The 20,703-nt window shown below is 46.0% G+C and overlaps 1 protein-coding gene across 2 annotated transcripts in view; it reads right to left on the bottom strand.

Moving 5' to 3' along the window:
- Positions 1-6: 6 nt before the first annotated feature.
- The window catches only part of LOC140322653 (fibroblast growth factor 11-like), a 28,231-nt gene continuing 7,534 nt past the window's right edge, over positions 7-20,703 (bottom strand). The window contains exons 4-7 of one of the 2 annotated variants that reach the window (XM_072399205.1): positions 8,216-8,326; positions 1,445-1,548; positions 846-1,044; positions 7-645 (exon numbers count right to left, since the gene is read on the bottom strand). In XM_072399205.1, the coding sequence (XP_072255306.1) occupies positions 545-645; positions 846-1,044; positions 1,445-1,548; positions 8,216-8,326 (515 nt within the window). In that variant the 3' untranslated portion in view covers positions 7-544. Of the gene's footprint in view, positions 646-845; positions 1,045-1,444; positions 1,549-8,215; positions 8,327-18,121; positions 20,202-20,703 lie in introns of those variants that run through there. The other variant, XM_072399204.1, reaches the window with a different exon arrangement.

A 20,703-nucleotide genomic window follows, 5' to 3' on the forward strand; every position in this document is an offset into this window, starting at 1 on the left:
GAGTGTCAGCTCTGTGTACCAGCCTAGGAGGTGTGGAGTGTCAGCTCTGTGTACCAGCCTGGGAAGTGTTGAGTGTCAGCTCTGTGTACCATTCTGGAAGTTGTGGAGTGTCAGCTCTGTGTACCAACCTGAGAGGTATGGAGTGTCAGCTCTGTGTACCAGCCTGGGAGGTGTAAAGTGTCAGCTCTGTGTACCAGTCTGGAAGTTGTGGAGTGTCAGCTCTGTGTACCAGTCAGGGAGGTGTGGAGTGTCATCTCTGTGTACCAACCTGAGAAATATGAAGTGTTAGCTCTGTGTCCCAGCCTGGAATGAAGTGTCAGCTCTGAGTACCAGTCTAGGAAGTGTTACCAGTCCAGGAGGTATCAGGATATTATTGCAGTTGTAGATGCAGCATGTTTTCCCTTCCTGATAATAAAAGTTTTTTTTTTTGTATAAATACCCAGAATTTTCCATAATAATATTATAGAGATAAATTCCCCCTCCCCCATCCCCATATTCATATTGCTGTTAGTCCTAGAATATTTCAGTATCAGTTCCGTGTCCTTCATCGCGCACCTCTTACCCGAGTGCTGGGCTTTGCACTCAGACGTCTCTTTGGTGACATTTTGATGACATCATGAAGAGATGGCTCCTTATAGAGAGCAACTGCAGGATGAGAACATTGAAAATCAAAGGAAAGGAGAGAAGAAGGGACGAAGAATGGGGGAGGGAGGAAGAATGGGAAAAGTGCGTGACAAAAAAAAGACAAAAAGAGAGATAAAGATACAAATAATTATTGTGAAAAAATCCTGTCCATTTCCTACCCTCTTACTCTTCTCCCCACCCCCTTCCAGTCCATTTCATACCCTCGCTGAGTTTGGGCAGGAAGTGGGCAGCAGGTCTGTGCCGCTTCACCCGGTTGCCCTCCATAGCCCGTCCATCTTTCCTCAGGCCCAAATACCATCCCCGACCAGAACTGCGCTGGCGGTAAAGTGTGGATGAGTAGGTGACAAAGTAGCTGTCGAACACGCTCTCCTTGAAGCGACACTCGGCTGTAAAATGAAGCTGCAGGAAAAAATTGGGGAGAGTAAAAGGTATTTCTAGTGACACATTCGACATTTTAATTAGTGGATTTATATAAAAGCTGAAATTAGTTGGTGTCTTAGCCTCTCCCACAAAAGGAAGATTTCCCCCAGTAGTTTGTGTGTCTGCCCCTCCCACAATGGGGAGATTTCCCCCAGTAGTTTGTGTTTCCCCCAGTAGTTTGTGTCTCTGCCCCTCCCAAAATGGGGAGATTTCCCCCAGTAGTTTGTGCCTCTGCCCCTCCCACAATGGGGAGATTTCCCCAGTAGTTTGTGTCCCTGCCCCTGCCAGAATGGGGAGATTTGATGTTGATGGGATGGATAACCTAATCTCACATTTCACTGTCTGGAGATTCCCCACAATTTCCCCACAAAATGCTCACCGATCCATAAAGGCAACCCTCAGAATTCATGGCAATGTACTGACCACAGGCCGAGCTCTGGATGGCCACCACCCGCAGACCTACGGGGATTACGTTGAAGAGAGCTGAAGGAACAGAAGATAATGACGATGATGGATTAAAATGTAAATACAATAAATGAACTTTTAACCAAAGTTACGAATTCAATCTATCTGCAGTGCTCTGGACCACCTTCTACTTACCTTACTATTAGTAGATTGGTGTCCATTGGTTGGGAATCCCCGATCATTTCCATTCCAATGTCTACCCTTCAATGAGAGCCCAGGATACACAAGGATATTCCCATCCCATCACCCTCTGCTCTTCTCCACTATAGTTCCATTTTTATCTTGGGTTCCCTATGCTCCTCCAAAATGCCTGCTACCATTATTTTCCCCCCAACCCCACCCCTTGTGGCTGTAATGTCCTCCACTCCCCATTATTTAGAGTGTTTGTGGGAATTTGCCACTCATTTGTGAGGTCAAGTAGTGATGGTGGAGATTTGCCCCCCATTAGTGAGGTCAGATACTGATGGTGGAGATTTGCCCCCCATTAGTGAGGTCAGATACTGATGGTGTGGATTTGCTCAATTGGTGAGCTGAGGTACTGATGTTGGATGAGAAGACGTGGCTCACCATTCCAATTCCCCCTAAAGTTATTCTGTTCTCCTGATCATCACACCTATGAGAACTTGTTGGACATTTCATTCCAAACCAATGATTAATATAAAGTTGCTCTCCCCTATGAAGTTGTGGCTTCTTTTTATAGAACTCTTCACTCATTCTCTTGTAGGAATTTGCCCCCCTTTGCAAGGTCAGGTACTGACAGTGGTGATTTGTCCCCATTGGTGTGGTCAGGTACTGACAGTGGTGATTTGTCCCCATTGGTGAGGTCAGGTACTGATGGTGGGGATTTGCCTCCTATTGGTGAGGTCAGGTACTGACGGTGGGGATTTGCCTCCTATTGGTGAGGTCAGGTTCTGATGGTGGGGATTTGCCCCCATAGGTAAGCTCAGGTACTGATGTTAGGTGAGAAGACCTGGCTCATCATTCCAATTCCCCCCCAAAGGTGTTCGGTAGGGTTGAGGTCAGGGCTCTGTGCAGGACACTCGAGTTCCTCTATATTGGTGACCCCATGGCTTTGCACCCCAGGGTACAGTAATGGGGGAGCAGAAAAGGGTCTTCCCAAAACTGTGACAGCAAGGCTTGAGGAACCCAATTGCCTACGATGTCTTTGTATGATGGGGGATTACCAGTACACTTCACTAGGAACTGACCCATTTAGTGGGGTTTCTACATGCATTAGGTCATATAGAGCATTCAGTACATAATGCAGCAACATATAAAGTGCAGAATGAAGATATAGAGAACATAAGAAGTACGCAGCATAGATGAATGTATAACATTGTACAATTCAGTACACTATATGATCACTAGGTGGTGACACTGGCTCTGCCAGACATCAGAATCTCTTTATTGGGTTTCCTGGATATTTGTCCTTGGAAGTCAGACTGCGCTCATTCATTCTGATTGTTGTTTCCTGCAGAAATGATTGTACCTCTGTATGGGGCATTAATGTTCCCGAAGCTTCTCATATGGTGCAGATATCTGGTTGTTGGGTTTGCACAACCAATATATCAACGTGGAACGTTCTGCTCTTCATTTCCATGATGAGATATGAGAGAGAGGGATGGGGGTGGGGGAAGGGATGGGATAGGGTCCCATCCCTGAAACAACTCGGCAGAGTGTTGTAAACATAATTGCAGCAGCATTAATGGGCAATAAAACCCAGAAGAATGCATCCATTGTTTGTGTTTGTGAGTTCTTTATATTGTGTCCTCCAGTAATGGTGGGATCATTTCCAGTGTTTCCCCCACCCCGACATTCCCATTTCTCCATCATCGGAGATCTGGACATTCCTGGTATCCTCTGCATTGAGTTGTTGCAGCACATTGGAGGCCATGAATTGTATATATTCTGAATGGTCGGTATAAATCAGAGTGGAGGAGGGGCTGGATCTGATGAATATCTTAGACTCGGCCTTTCCCACTGCTTTGGGTGACCTTGGATGACCTGCATACCCTGAAGACGATTCTGATACCCCCAGAATGTGTTGGCTTTGATAATTATTTGAACCAACCTTGTCTGATATTTGTGTAAGGGTTCCTAATAGTGGGCACTATGTTAGTTTATAAAATTCCTGACAGTGATGCCCATGTGTCTGCCATTGCTGGCTAATGCCCCACTTTATATGTACACCACCACTACTCCGCCATGCGATATAACACTAGATGGATAATACTAATTATTCTGAGCGACAAAGTCGGATCAAGGGTACCTGTCACTGTGTGCCTGAGCTATAGGAATTAATTCTGCTTTTGTTCTAGAACTTCTATCCTTCAGCAGCTCAGATTTGTCTTCTGGTATCAGTTGCTCATCAGTTATCTTGCTAATAACTTGGCTTTGTTTGTTATCCAGCAGCCCTGACCTTCTACCGGCAACTATGGGTGAGACAAAGGATCTATTTTTATCTAGGATAGACGGAGTGTTGCGACCGGAGGGTTTATCCAACTGATATGTAGATTATGTTCGGTGGCCTGAGATCCTGGCTACTTAAAATTCATAGACCCACGAACCCGGGAACTCAGCACCAGGATGGTAAGAACTCTTCATAATGGGCACAGCAGGGGTATAGACCCAGGAACTCAGCACCAGGATGGTAAGAACTCCTCAAAATGGGCACAGCAGGGGTATAGACCCAGGAACCCAGCACAGGGATAGTAGGAACTCCTCAAAATGATCACAGCCAAGAACCCATCACAGGAATGGTGAGAACCCATTATAATGAGCACACCAGGTGTACAGAGCCAGGAACCCAGCACATCAATGGTAAGATCGCCTCATAATGGGCACAGAAAGTGTACAAACTGAAGAACCCATCACAGGAATGGTGAGAACTCATTATAATGAGCACAGCAGGTGTACAGATCCAGGGAACCCAGCACATCAATGGTAAGAACCCCCCATAATGGGCACAGCAGGGGTACAGATCCAGGAACCCAGTACAAGGAGATCAGGAATCTCTCATAATGGACACAATAGAATTCTAGGGAGAAGGTTACCACTTTAAGAACTTAACCTCAATGTACCTTAATGTGTTACAGCAAAAGGGCCCCTTGGGGTTTAGGTCCCCCTTTTTTATGAGATGGGGGTCAGGTGGGTTCTGCGATCCTGCACTGGTGTCACATAGCTCTGGGCACGGCCCACTGATGCCCTAACTGATGCAGGGGCCCTTTGCTGGTTGTGCTCATTGATGCATCAAGGAAATTCATAAATATTTTAGGCCGGCTGTAAGAAAAATTATTTGGATCAGTAACCTCGTGTGGGGGCTGTGGGACTTTTCGGGGCCAATTACCGAATCGCTTCTCTGGGTGACCTAGATTGTCATGGAATGGGAACAATCACTACCTGCACACCTATAACAAGGTTCACGTACATGGTGTAATGACCATTTCTGGCCCAGTTTCCCTTGATAAAGGATAATTTATATCTCCTTCCATTCTACATAATGGCACCAGTGACTGCAGGCAGCGAGCGCCCTATAGGCAGCAGGCACCGCTGAGTTATTGCAGCGCGGGACGCTGGGGGGTCACAGAGGGAGAACAAGATGATCCAAATTGAGAAGCCATAAAGGAAGGTGCAGGGCCAGGGGAGAGAAGCCAAAGAGCCGGCTATATTGATTCCTACACGGCTTCATAAACTGAGAATCACATTGGTGGATTCTGTGCCTGGGGCACGCAGGAAAATGATTTATTTCCAGCATGGAGGAGCCAAAGCAAGGATCGGAATTGGCTTCTACAAAGAGTTGCAGTCTTGGCCAACAGCCAGATTTGTGTCCTTGTCAGAGACGCGCAATGTAACCCGTAAAGTGCAGCTTCTGCAGGAAGATGGAGAGCCGCCATACAAAGGATGATCTGGTGGCAGCTGATATCACATTGTAACTTCACAAATCACAGCAGGAAATTCTCACTAGGCCAAGCAAGCTGTGGGTGACCCAAATGGTCAGATATTAGCTTTGTTCTGGTATAGAGAGGTCCAGCTAAAGAATCTGAAAACCTTTCTCTAGGACTGAAAGGTCCACAAGAACCTCAAAGACGGAAAAATAGACATGGTCAATTACCAGTTTTAATTATCCTTCCTGTTGGGAAAACTGAACCGCCCTCCCATTGGTGGCCCTCGTCTCCTTAACTAATGCTTACCTTTGTAGGTCCAGCCATGTCCATTAGACATCCCATGTCCACCTCTTCCAGCATCTGCTGCTCTCCAATGCTGCTAGTTCAGCAGGAGGTCAGCTAAGGACAGATTTGCTGGATTGGTTGAATTCATCTAAACAATGACAGGAGCTCTGAGCACCTTGGTGGAGCAGCTCTAATTGTGATCAGTGAATTCAGTATATCCAGCTGTCCTTGGCTACCCTGGTAATAGGTTAGCTGATGACATGTAAACATTGACATGGTGTTCAGTCATTGCACAAAGCTGTCCTCAGTAGGCTCCTTGCTGGAATGGCTAAATGCTGCATCGGAGAGCATCCAATGATGGAAGGGGTTGGCCGGGGAGTAGGATATCACTGGATCTGCAATGGTAAACATAAGTTAGAATATTGAATTATATATTACCTATTTGATATTATATTTTTTAAAGCTAGGCAGCATTTTACCAAGAATTTTTTAAGCTGGGTAGAAAGAAGCTGTAGGTGGGTGGTGGTCCCTATATTGACTTTTTAGTAACCACCCAAAAACAGCTGAATAGTCTCTGAAAAGTGCCTGGCGGAGCACCCAGCTAAAAGGGTCTGAGGAGAAAACTGGTGCTGTGTCTTTATTTCTAGGGATTTTTAAACCTATTCTGTGATTGGGTAATTTTGTACCCCTATAGTCATTCCACAGGTTTAGGGGGTTTAGAAATCTGAATTCCATATTAGATCCCCATTTGTAGACCCACAAAACACCGGGGTGAGAATAAGCCCCTCTCCTCTAATGGTGCCACTGTTGGGGGTAAGTGGAGGTCTGGTTTTGCCAAGGGGAAGGGGGTAATATTTTTCCCCTCCTTGGCAATTCAGATTCCAGATGAATTTTTTAGATTGGAGACACTCCTGCGCACACATTTGTTTCCCCATTTCCTATCCAAGCCGACGCAAAGCCCATTAAAGGGTCTGATTTTTAAACATTGAATTTCTTTAGTTTTTTATTGTTGAATAAAAAAATAAAATTTCTCCCACAGTAAAAACTGATATTGAAGATTCAATCAATGGCATTGAAAATGGTCTAATAAAAGGAGTGTGCTATCTTTCTGATATGTGACGACCAATCAGCAAACTGACAAATCCCGATATCCCACCTCTGATTGGAGGATAGGAGGGGAGGGCGGTCTCCTCTTTTAGAGCTTCAATGCAACTATATTGTTATCCTGCACAGGTTTCAGCACCTACTGGCTGCAACTGGTAAATAATAACCACTAATAATAAATAATAAACCACTAAATATGAATAATAATAATAATTATATGCAATGAGAAAACAATAAACTTAATATCAGCAACAAAAAGATTTCAAAAAACAAAAGAAAATACAAATCTTTACATTGACAGTCTGGAAAGCGCTCTAGTCACCTGACCACTGTCAGGACATTTGCCAGTTGAGTCAGCACAGAGCACCATGGGACATTTCTTTTGGCAGGTATGGTGCACCACAGATCTCCGATTCCTTATCTCTATAGCACTGGCTGGTTTCATATGGTACAGAACAATTCTTTGCTGTTTGGGGTGGAACATTAGGGGATGCTGGGCCGCCATGTTTATGGAGTAATCCTCTGTGACTCAACGATGAGCAAATATGGGCAACATAGCTGAGACATCCTTGAATGAAATGAATGAATGAAAGCTGCAGGTCAGAAATAATTCTCATTCACTGGTACAGAAAATTAAGGTAAATCTCCCTAATTGGGGACACTAAAGGTCCAACTCTTTCCTAGGTAATGCAAAGCTAATATAAAAATGTTTTAGTTAGATTTGGGCCTAAGGCCTGGTGGTGACCAGAAGGGTACACAGGACAGGAACTCAATGTAAAAACAATTATCTATGAGGGTACCTCACTCCTGCTTGGATTATTGTCAGGGTCGCCTAGCAATTCTGCCCTTCTCATTCCTTTATATAAACCTAGAAGTGCTTTGCTCTGAGCACTTCCAGGTTCACAGTCCATTACAGGCAGAATGCAAGCAGGGTACCCAGCCTTGTTTGGAAGCCATGTATGGCTGACATTTGGGGTGCAATAGATTCCCGATGTATACAAACACTCCTCCTGTAGGGTGTTTGGACAATTATCACTGGCCTTCGCCGTGTCCATGACATCTTCTGAACGACACCCATTAGGAAATAGTGGGACATCCAGCTGAATGGGTCCAAGTACAGCTAGCTAAGCCATCTGTGACCTAGGGCCACCTATTCCCTGGGATCCCACCAGTCCAGAATACCAATGAGCACAAAATGCTCCAAGACCTATGAAGATAGACTGTCCAGGATTGCAAATATTTGTAAATAATTCTGAGTAATCAGTTCTAGGTTTGCTGGATCACCCAGGTTCTCCTATGAGAATCTATCTTCTCCAGTTTTACAGAACTTTAATAAATCCGACCCAGTGGGTTTCACTTTCTGAAGTGAATATCACAAGTTCCATATTTAATATATATATAGTTCTACTCACTGTAAGGGCTCAGCTCCTCTGTGGTCCCTAAAATGGTACCATCGGGAAGAAATTGAAGGTAGTAACCCACCTGGCTCAGTAAACGGGTCACAATTCCTCTCAGCTGAGGTTCTGCAACAGAAGAGACAAAAAAAATTCATGTGAAACAGAAAATGAAGCCGAATCCCCCGCACCCCTCCTCCCCCATCTAATCACAGCGCTCCTCTGTCTTCTCAGTGCCCCTGACCTCTTTTCCTTCATCTTCTCCTCTCCAGAGGAAACCATTCAATCCATTATATAGACAGCTCAACCACAGCACAGACTTCAATGACACAGCCAGGCCGCCATCACACGGGTAGTGACGGAGCTGTGCTATGGGGGCAGTAAAGGGGTAGTACATATACAGGACTACACCTCACACATCTCCTTTACTACCCCTCCATGCCGCCCTGTATATCTACTATCATTACACAGTATTTATATAGCACCAACATATTATGCAGCTCTGTACAAAGTCTAATGTCATGTCACTGTCCCTCAGAGGAGCTCACACTCTAATGCCCCGACCATAGTCATATGCCATTATCACATTCTAAGGTCATGTTTAGGGCGAAGCCAATTTACCCTAACTGCATGTTTTTGGAATGTGGGAGGAAACCGGAGTTCCTAGAGAAAATCCATGCAAACACTGGGAGAACTTACAAACTCCATTTAGATAGAGTTCTGGTCAGGATTCCAACCTGGGACACAGCACTGCAAAGGCCGGAGTGCTAACCACTGAGCCACCGTGGGGCCCCGTACTCTCCCAGGTGAATTCTCCTCTGTACTTCCAGTGCAGTGAGATCATTGCCTCACCTTCTCTTCTTGGCCAATCACAGAGCTCCTTGCTGTGAATGACCAGTGACTGGCCAAGGAGAGAAGAAGGAGAACAATTGATTGGGTGTTGTAGTATTTAGGAGGCCCTCCCACCATAATGTGTAACAGTACCAATGTGGCAAATGTCCCCCATTGGATGTCCCACTATAAACGTGGGCATAAGCCATTTCCCATAGGGCTGATCAGCTTCTATGGGGCGCGGGGGGGGGGCACCCTTTACATATTGTGTGGAAAGAACCTAAGCCCAGGAACAAAAATGTCTGATTGCAGCTGATCAGTTCTTAGGTGTGGTGGCTGCACAAGTTTTGTTCCTTTATTTTCATCTAGTGATCCTTCCAGTAACTAACTTCCTATGATACGGTGGCCACACCCACTGTAATGTGTAATAGGAAAGAATGTGGCCACCCATGGACAAGAGTGTGTCCATGGAGGAAGAATGTGACCACTCTTTGTAGGAGGAATGTGGCCATCTTTGGGCAGAACCAAATCTAAGGAGGAATGTGGCCACACTTGGGTTGCACCGTATCTATAAAGGATGAATGTGGCCACCTTTGGGCAGCACTAAATCTGTGGAGGAGGAATGTGGCCACCCTTGGGCAGCTTTGTATCTTTGGAGATGCAATGTGGACACTCTTGGACAGCAGTGTTTCTATGGAGGAAGTTGTTGCTGCCTTCGGACAGTTGTCTATTTATGGAGAAAGAATGTAGCCATCCTTGGGCAGCACCAAGCCTATGGAAGTGGAATGTGGCCACCATTAGTCAGCATTGTGTTCACAGAAGAGGAATGTGGCCACACTAGGACAGCAGTGTATCATTGGAGGTGGAAGGTGGCCACCCTTGGACAGTTGTGTATCTTTGAAGGTGGACTGTGACCACCCTTGGGCAGCGATGTATCTCTGGAGGTGGAATGTAGCTACCATTTGACAACAGCTTGGAATGTAGCCACACTTTGAGAGCGATGTGTCTTTGGAGGTGGCCACCTTTGGACTGCAGTGGGTCTATGGAGGAGGAATATGGCCATCCCTGTACAGCAGTGTATCTATAGAAGACGAATGTGGCCACTCTTGGACAGCAGTGAGTCTATGGAAGAGGAATGTGGCCATTCGTAGAAGCCGTTTATCTATAGTGGCAGAATGTGGTCTAGCTTGGACAGCTGTGCATCTATGGAGAAAGAATGTGGCAACCCCTGGACAGCGGTGTATCTGTGGAGGTGGAACATGGACACCCCTGTAGAGCAATGTATCTATGGAGGGGTAATGTGGTCGCCCTTGGACAGCAATATATCCATAGAGCTGGAATGTGGCCACCCTTGGACAGCGGTGTGACTATGAAGGAGGCATGTGGTCATTCTTGGACAGCATCCTGTCTATGGAGGAGGAATGTGGCCATCTTTGGGCAGAACTATATCTAGGGAGGTGGAATGTGGCCACTTTTGGGCAGAACCATATCTAGAGAGGTAGGAAATACACCCTTGGACAGCAGTGTGTCTATGGAGGTGGAACGTGGTCACCATTGTACAGCAATGTATCAATGAATTAGGAAAGTGGCCACCCCTGTACAGTAGTGTTTCTATATTTGTAAAGAATTTATCAGTCCAGGTCCACAGGTTAATAGATTCCCAGGAATTTTTCACCCACAAACCTCCTCCTCCCTTTTGGTAGATGATCGGAGTTGGGTGTTGTGGGGGCCTCCATTGGGTTCTGTTGGGTCCATCACCCCTGACAGCGATGCATGGTAAATGAATATTATGGGATATTTCACGACTCGGAGGAAGGAAACTCTGTCCGAAACAAGCGTCCCTGAGATCAAAGCCCAGGGAAGGAAAATGCTTGGGAACGAAATTGTAAAACTCATTGATATGATAATTGGAAAGGGAGCTGAAAAAAAAAATGTTCTTGAGGCACCGGCATAGAAAATAGGTGACAAAGATAGGATGGAGGGTAGTACAGGAGCTGTGAGGGGTTAAAACAAATATTGTATGGGCTTATTGTAGTGATGGAGCTTTGTGAAGGCTAAGTGCATGACGTAATGAATAAGCTGTGCAAAAGCTGTGTGAGGGGTCAGTGCAGGTGCAGGAGGTAGTGAATAAGCTGTGCAGGAGGTAGTAAAGGAGATGTGCTCGGGGTGATGAAGAAGATGAGCAGGAGGTAGTTGAGGAGTTTTGCAGGAGGTGGTGAAGGAGATTTGCAGGACATAATGAAGGAGATGTGCAGGATAAAGTGAAGCAGATGTGTGCCAGGGGTGTTAAAGGAGATGTGCAGGAGGTAGTAGAGAAGTTGTGCAGGAGGTGTTGAAGGAGATGTCCAGGACGTAGTGAATGAGACGTACAGGAGTTAGTGGAGGAGTTGTGCAGGATATAGTAAAGAAATTGTGTGAGGGGTCAATACAGGGACAGGGCTAAATGTGGTAAAGGAGCTCTGTGTGAAGATGTATGGGGGGGGGGGGGGGGGGGGGGGGAGGAGATGAGCAGGAAATAGTGAAGGAGATAGTGAAGGAGATTTTTGGGGTCACCATGGCTTACCGGGGTCTTTGTCCAGGGTTCCCCTCTGGCTGCACAGGCGGACTTTGGAGACCAGGAAGGTACTTCACACAGCTCCTTCCCTACTCTCCTGACCAGTATGTTGCTATATTTGTATTCATTCTTACAAAGTTCCTTACCTGCACCTCACCTGTCCTACCCTCTACTGACCCCTCTCACAGGTCCCCTCCTGTGTCCCATCAAGTATGTGTGCCATTCCTGCACTTCTCACAGTTTCTTCCCTACTCTTCTGATCAGTATGTTGCTATATTTCTATTAATTATAACACTGCACTTATACCTGCACCTCACCTGTCCTAACCTGCACTGACCCCTCTCACAGCTCCTTACCTGTGTCCCATCTAGTATATGTGACATTCCAGTACTTCACACAGCTCCTTCCCTACTCCCTTGCCCAATATTTTCCTATATTTGTATGATTTTTTACAAAGCTCCTTACCTGCACCTCACCTGTCCTAACCTTTACTGACCCCTCTCGCGGCTCCTTATTTGCACCTGTGTCCCATCTAGTATATGTGCCATTCCTGTACTTCACAAAGCTGCTTCCCTACTCCCCTGCCCAGTATATTCCTACATTTGTATTCATTCTTACACATCTCATTACCTGCACCTTACCTGTCCCAACCTGTACTGACTTCTCTCACGGCTCCTTACCTTTGTCCCATCTAGTATACGTGCCATTCCTGTGTGTCACACAGCTCCTTCCCTATTCCCTTGCCCAGTAAGCTCCTACATTTGTATTCATTCTAACACAGCTCTTTACCTGCACCTCACCTGACCTAACCTAACTTGACCTTTCTCACAGCTCCTTACCTGTGTCCCATCTATTAAATGTTCCATTCCTGTACTTCACACAGCTCCTTCCCTACTCCTCTGCCCAATATGTTTCTATATTTGTATTACTTTTTAAACAGCTCCTTACCTGCACTGTACCTGTCCTAACCTGCACTGACTCCCCTCACAGCTCTTTACTTGCACCTGTTTCCCATCAAGTATATTTGCCATTCCAGTACTTCACACAGCTCCTTCCCTACTCCCCTGCCCATTATGTTCCTATATTTGTATTCATTCAAACACAGCTCCTTACCTGCAGCTCACCTGTCCTAACGTTTACTGACCCCTCACGCGGCTCCTTATTTGCACCTGTGTCCCATCTAGTTTATGAGCCATTCCAGTACTTCACACAGCTCTTTCCCGACTCTCCTGCCCAATTTGTTCCTTTACAGTATTTGTATTTATTCTTACACATCTCCTTACCTGCACCTCACCTGTCCTAACCTGTACTGACTCCTCTTACAGCTCCTTACCTTCACCTCTGTCTCATCTGGTATATCTGTCATTCCTGTGGTTCACACAGCTCCTTCCCTACTTCTCTGTCCAGTATGTTCCTACATTTTCATTCATTCTTACAAATCCCCTTGCCTGCACCTCACCTGTCCTAACTCTTTACTGACCCCTCTCACAGCTACGTATCTGCAACAGTGTCACATCCAGTTTATGTGCCATTCCTATACTTCACACAGCTACTTCCCTACTCTCCTGACCACTACGTTCCCATATTTATATTAATTTTAACACAGCTCTTTACCTGCACCTAACCTGTCCTAACCTATACTTACGCCTATCGCAGCTACTTTTCTGTGTCTGTGTTCTTCGGTTCTAGTTTATGTGCCATTCCAGTACTTCACCCAGCTCTTTCCCTACTCTCCTGCCCAATATGTTGCTATACAGTATTTGTATTTATTCTTACACACCTCCTTACCTGCACCTCAACTGTCCTAACCTGTACTGACCTCTCTCACAGCTCCTTACTTGTGTCCCATCTAGCATGAGTGCCATTTCTGTACTTCACACAGCTCCTTCCCTACCCCCTGCTCAGTATGTTCCTACATTTGTATTCATTCTAACACAGCTCCTTACCTGTACCTCACCTATCCTAACCTCTACTGACCCCTCTCACAGCTCCATACCTGTGTCCCATCTGGTATATGTGCCATTCCTGTACTTCACACAGTTTCTTCCTTACTCCCCTGCCCAGTAAGTTCCTACATTTGTATTAATTCTTACACAGCTCCATACCTTTCACATCACCTGTCCTAACCTGTACTGACCCCTCTTACAGCTCCTTACCTTCACCTCTGTCTCATCTGGTATATCTGCCATTCCTGTACTTCACACAGCTCCTTCCCTACTTTCCTACCTAGTATGTTCCTACATTTCATTCATTCTTACACAGCTCGTTACCTGCACCTCACCTGTCCTAACCTGTACTGACCTCTCTCACAGCTCCTTACCTGTGTCCCATCTAGTATATGTGCCATTCCTGTACTTCACACAGCAACTTCCCTACTCTCCTGACCACTATGTTCCTATATTTGTATTAGATCTAACACAGCTCTTTACCTGTACCTCACCTGTCCTAACCTCTTCTGATCCCTCCCACAGCTCCTTACCTGTATCCCATCTAGTGTATTTGCCATTCCTGTACTTCACACAGCTCATTCCCTACTCTCCTGCCCAATATGTTCCTATATTTGTAGTCATTCTTACACAAGTCCTAACCTGCACCTCACGTCTCCTAACCTATACTGACCTCTCTCACAGCTTCTTACCTGTGTCCCATCTAGTATATGTGCTATTCCTGTATTTCACAAAGCTCTTTCCCTACTCCCTTGCCCATTATGTTCCTAGATTTGTATTCATTCTTAAACAGCTCCTTACCTGCACCTCACCTGTCCTAACCTGTACTGACTTCTCTCACTGCTCCTTACCTGTGTCCCATCTAGTATATGTGCCATTCATATCCTTTACACAGCTACTTTCCTACTCTCCTGACCATTATGTTCCTATAATTGTATTTATTCTAACACAGCTCTTTACCTACACCTCACCTGTCCTAACCTGTACTGATCCCCCTCAGAGCTCCTTCCTGTGTCCTATCTAGTTTATGTGCCATTCCAGTACTTCACACAGCTCCGTCCCTACTCTACTGCCCAATATATTCCTATATTTGCATTTGTTTTTACACATCTCCTTACCTGCACCTCACCTATCCTAACCTGTACTGACCTCTCTCACAGCTCCTTACCTGTGTCCCATGTAGTAGATGTGCAATTCCAGTACTTCACACAGCTCCTTCACTTTGCCCCTGTCCAGTATGTTCCGAAATTTGTAATAATTTTTAAACAGCTCCTTACCTGCTCCTCACCTGTCCTAACCTGTTCTGACACCTCTCACAACTCCTTACCTGTGTACCATCTCACCTGTCCTAATCTGTACTGATCCCTGTCACAGCTCTTTACCTTCGTCCCATCTAGTAAATGTGCAACTCCAGTACTTCAGAGAGTTCCTCACCTACTCCCCTGTCCAGTATGCTCCTATATTTGTAATAATTCTTACACAGCTTTTTACCTGTAGCTCACCTGTCCTAACCTGTACTGACCCCTCTCACAGCACCCTCTCCTGCCCAGTATTTCCCTATGTGAGTATTAATTCTTACACATGTCCTTACCTGCACCTCTTCTGTCCTAACCCGTACTGACCCCTCTCACAGCTTCTTTCTTGCACCTGTGTCCCATCTAAAATAAGTGCAATTCCTGTACTTCACACAGTTACTTCCCTACTTTCCTGCCCAATATGTCCCCATATTTGTATTAATTCTTACACATCCCCTTACCTGCACCTCTCCTGTCCTAATCTGTACTCACCTCTCTCACACCTCCTTAATGCACCTGTGTCCTGTCTAGTTTATGTGACATTCCTTTACTTTACACAGCTCCTTCCCTACTCTCCTGACCAGTATTTTCCTATATTTGTATTAATTCTTACACATCCCCTTACCTGCACCTCACCTGTCCTAACCCTTTACTGACCCCTTTCACACCTCTTTAACTGCACCAGTGTCCTTTCTAGTTTATCTGCTATTCCTGTACGTCACACAGCTTCTTCCCTACTCTTCTGACCACTATGTTCCTATATTTGTACTATTTCTAAAACAGCTCCTTAGCTGCACCTCATCTGTCCTAACCTGCACTGACCCCTCTCACAGCTCCTTACCTGCACCTGTGTCCCATCTAGTATATGTGCCATTCCTGGACTTTTTACAGCAACTTCCCTTCTCCCCTTCCCAGTATTTTCTTATATTTGTATTAATTCTTACACAGCTCCTTATCTGTCCTAACCTGTACTGACTCCTCTCACAGTTTCTTACTTACGCCTTACCTATCCCACCCTCTACTGACCTCTCTCACAGCACTTTACCTGCACCTCACCTGTCCCACCTTGAACTGACCCCTCTCACAGCTCCTTACCTGCAGCTCACCTGTCCCAACCTGTCCTTACCCCTCTCACAGCTCCTTACCTGCAGCTCACCTGTCCCAACCTATCCTTACCCTTCTCATAGCTCCTTCGTTACATCTTAATCTTAATTGGTACTATTCCTGTACAAACCATTCACTACATCTTCTTCCCAACCTGTTCTGACCTCTTACACACCTCCCTTACTACACCTCCAGCTCACCCCTCAGAAAGCTTCTTAACTGCACCTCTGTTCCAGTCTGTACCGACCCCTCGCCCTGCAGCCCCCTCACTACTCCCATGGCTATTATTTTCCTATATTTGTATTTACCCTTACCTGCACCTCTGCCCGCACCTCTGCCCTAACCTATACGGACCCCTTTATCCCAACCTATAATGACCCCTCTCACAGCTCCTTCACTTCCCCTCTTCCTGTCCCTTATCCCCCCTGACCCCTCACCAGCCCTTCTTGTTCTCCCCACTTTGTCTGGTCTCTGACACATACAGCAGCATATGTTCTGCATCGTTCTCTGCAACCACACTGCAATGTTTTTCAATTGACACATTTATTAAAAGTGTATTTTTTGAGATGGGCCGGGGTCCAGCTTGGCAGGATGGAAAGAAGCAAGGAGAGGAGGGAGTGCCAGGATTCTGTCAGTGTGCTGTGCCAGCTTCATTGTCTATGCAGAGCACTGTGAGGGTCAGAGTAAGGTGAGGGATGGTGGCGCAGCTCAGGGGGTCCGGGAAGAAAGGGTGGGTGAGGATCCAGAGGTCACAGGGACAATGCAATTAATTCTACAAGGCTGCCTCTGATTGGTTCATTACATTTCTTACTAATATCTGTGGAATGATGTTCACATAGCAAAAAATGCACATTGTTCTATTGTGTGTCACACAGCCAGCGGTGCCCATTGTAGAATTGAGGAGAGAATTGGCACTACAAATATGAAAGAGGCTTCATTATTCACTAAAACCCAAAGATGAGCGCATAGAAGCCCTGAGACCAAATCCCCGGTAGAATCGCCCATCACTTGGGCACCCTATTGATGGGATTTCTGCCCTGAGATCATGAGGATGAAAACCTGCTGGGTTCCCATGCCCAGTACTGGGCATAGCAGGGGTACAGACCAAGGAAATTAACTCCAAAATGATGGGAAGCCCTCCAGTAATGGGCACAGAAGGTGTACACCACGGGTCTGTACCCCTGCTGTGCCTATTATGAGGCTCCCACCATCCTAGTGCTGATTTTCCTGGTCAGTACCCCTGCTGTGCCTATTACTGGAGGGGTTCCCACCATTCTGAAGCTGTGCCTCATGGTCTGTACCCTTTCTGTGCCTATTATGAGACTCCCCTATCGCAGTGCTGACTTTCTTGGTCAGTACCCCTGCTGTGCCCAATATGATGGGTTCCCATCATACCTGTACTAAGTTTCCAGGTCTGAACCTCTGCTGTGCCCATTATGGGTGGCTCCCGGGATGCCCAAGCTGAGTTCCCAGGTTTGAGCACTTATTATTATTATAGGGTCTTTCACATCTCTGACCTAAGTTCCAGGGTCTATACACCTGTTGTACCCATCATGAGTGGCTCTTATCAGGCAATTGCTGAGTTCCCAGGTATGTACTCTTGCTGTGCCCTCTATGAGAAGGTTCCATTTTCCCGGCCCTGAGTTTCTGGGTTTGCAGATTTGCTGTTCCCAATTTTAGGGGCTCTTTCATTCCAGAACTGAGTTTTGCACTTGCAGTGACTATTTTGATATGTTTCCACCATACCTATACAAGTTCCCACATCTCAACCCATGCCCATTATCAATGGCTACCACCATGCCCATGTTGAGTTCCCAGGTCTGTATACTACCTGTGCCCATTATAGGAGGCTTCCATTATCCCTGCCCTGAGTTCCTGGGTTTGCACACCTGCCCTGCCCATTATAGGTACTTCCATCATTTTTTCCTGGGATCCCCTTAACCTTCTGTTGCACAGAATCAAAGCCATTCTCACTGTTTCCAAAGTGCAGGAAAATCTATGGCTGACATATTGGATTATGCGCTGTCAATAAATAAAGTACCCATGGGAAGGATTGTCCTTGAATTAATTTGCATATACTTCATATCCATTAGTTTTTACAATCAGAAAAAATGAGACCCTGTTTTGGAATAGAAAGATTGGGGGGGGGGGGGGTAAAGAGAGAGCAAAGGGAGGAAATACACGTAGACAGAGATCCATAGATGATTGATAGATTTATTTCTACATGTTTCAATGATAAAGTATTACATATAATTATGTCTCCACCTAAAGAGATCTGATTGAAATAATAGAACCTTCCAAGAATTCATATTTCATACTTCATATTTCTTTCTATTTTATTTATTTCTAATGTAAACTCTGTAAAGATTAAGAAATCATTCTGAGCCCCTTCTATGTATTGAGGTGGGGTGAGAATTGTGTGTGTGAAAGCAGATGGATAATTCTATGGAGAGATTCATCCAGATATATAGTCGGGGTGACATCGCTCTCGGTGTGCTGCCAGCAGGGTACGGATATAATATATACACACACAGCCGCCAGCCACTGAGCTAATCAGAAAATTGATCAGAATTAAGGGAGGGACACCCTGTACGGGACGTGAGGCGAATCCATCATGTGCAACGCATCGCCGCCCTGCAACATTCCAACAGATCGCAGATTATGATGTCATCGCGGGTCACAAAACCAAATGAGGGGGAAATGGTCTGCAGGAGGTGGGGTGAGGGGTTAATTACTCTGGTGATGGCAGGTTGAACAGTGTTCTGCAAGGGATGAAGGGTTAATGATGATAGGATATAATAATGGTCTGCTGGAACTGGAGGATAAAGGGTTAAATGAGACATATTTTATATTCACTGCAATCTTAATAAAAAGGTCTGTGGGGTTTCTCTGCATTAACCCCCAAGGCATGCATGTTAGCTGTTACTATAGTTCCGTAATCTTCAGAGCATTGCCAATGCCTTGACCTTTGGAGAACATCAATGCCGCAGACCCCCTGCTTACTGAAATAACCTTATCTGCAGAGCATTGCGCAGCCATCTTATGGTCCTGGGGATCATTGCCGAGTGGTTGGGACTGTACATGTGCTCGCCCAACCTCCTAATTTTAAAAGAAAAATCCAAATTCAACCCTATCTAGACATCTGATTTAACCAGCTCACACACATTATCATCTGCTTCTCCAGGGTAATAAAGTGAGGTGTGTATTATAATCCCAAATGAGGTATCTGTGGTCAGTTGCGAGGAGATCTTTACCCTAGCTGGGGTAACAGCTGGACCCTCTCTCCTCCTTCTCCTCAATATCCTCTTTCTCCATCTTCTCCCCTTTGACCACCTCTTTGGCTTCCCTTATAACCTCACGGAGGTAGAATACTGGCTGGGCCCGTACCTCAGACACCTTCCGGGCAAGGTAGTGACCCCGGGTGCCCAATAACAGATCACATCCTGGTAGGAATGGGTTGGGACATGATCCTCGAAGGAAGGAGAGGGCAAGTTCCTCTAGGATCCCCAGGAAACATGAGGCTGCATTCTGTGTTTGGCACAGGAACCCAAGTGGGAGCCTCTCACAGGCATGTATGAGGGTGATCCATAATATATAAGGACCTGGACCTCCAGGCTGCTGGAGTATTGGCCCCAACACTGCCATAGAGGCTCTTAGGACCCTGGACAAGGCTGGGTGCAAGCAACGTCGCATGTAGAGCTCAACCCCTGGGAAGCCCACCCGCCACTGTCCCTCAGCACCCCATGGAAGAAGATGGAATGACTTAGGTGGGAATCCATCATCACCTAACCAGTCATCAAGATACTGGGCCCCGGGAGGCCAACCCTGAACCTCTACAACAGGGACAACATCAAAGCGAATGAGGAGGCCACTAGGTTTCGATAGCAGTATTGAGGCACAATTACCCCACAGCTCGGCTTTCTCTAAGGTCAGTGGAAGAGAAGAATCGGACAGATTGGACACTGCAGACAGTAGAGAAGGAAGGAACCACTGAGATATATGGTGTGGTGTCAGGTGTGGGTTGTCAGAGCTGAGCTGTGGAGGTGGAGGTTCCCACAGAGATATGGGAAGGACATAGTGGCATGGACAGGACTGGGACAGGTCATCAGGGGATGGTAGACGGAGGATGGGGACAAGCAACGTATAGGAGATGGAGCATGAAATGAAAGGGGATAAAGCCCCTAAATCAGTGGGGGAAACATCAAGTAGTCCAGAACATAATCCACCAGAAAGGAGAAGCAAGGCGTTGGGGGATGGCAGAGGATGAATCTGACCTGGAGAAGGAAAAAGAAAAATATAAGCTGATATCTATGATAACAGAGAAAAAAATAGGTAAAACAATGCAAATAATATAATAAATTGCAGTGACACAGCAGACACTCGATGAAGGGTTATAGTTATGGGGTTATTGGCTTCCAAACACAAATAACCTTTCATGATAGGACAGAATTAGGATAAAGAAAGTGAATCACTCAAGGCTTGCCATGGTGTAAATGGTGGGCATGGTGGCTAAACGACATTGTGCCATCTTGCTTCATCAACTACTCCCATCTGGCTATAGGTCATTTCAGAACCAAAAGGAAGAAAGAGTGAAAGACCTTAAAGATCAGACCAGGGAGCGGAGATGTTATGGCCAACAAGTCACTGACTGTAGGTATCACTCAATGGCTGAAGGGAAAAATATCTCTATCCAGGGCCACCACCCAATATTTGGGCTATTCTAGGAGGCAAATCCTTCCCCCAGTCCTCCCCAGGAAGGCATTCTGGTTTATAGAC

This window comes from Pyxicephalus adspersus, chromosome 2, assembly GCF_032062135.1.
Source record: "Pyxicephalus adspersus chromosome 2, UCB_Pads_2.0, whole genome shotgun sequence".
NCBI classification, from domain to species: domain Eukaryota; kingdom Metazoa; phylum Chordata; class Amphibia; order Anura; family Pyxicephalidae; genus Pyxicephalus; species Pyxicephalus adspersus.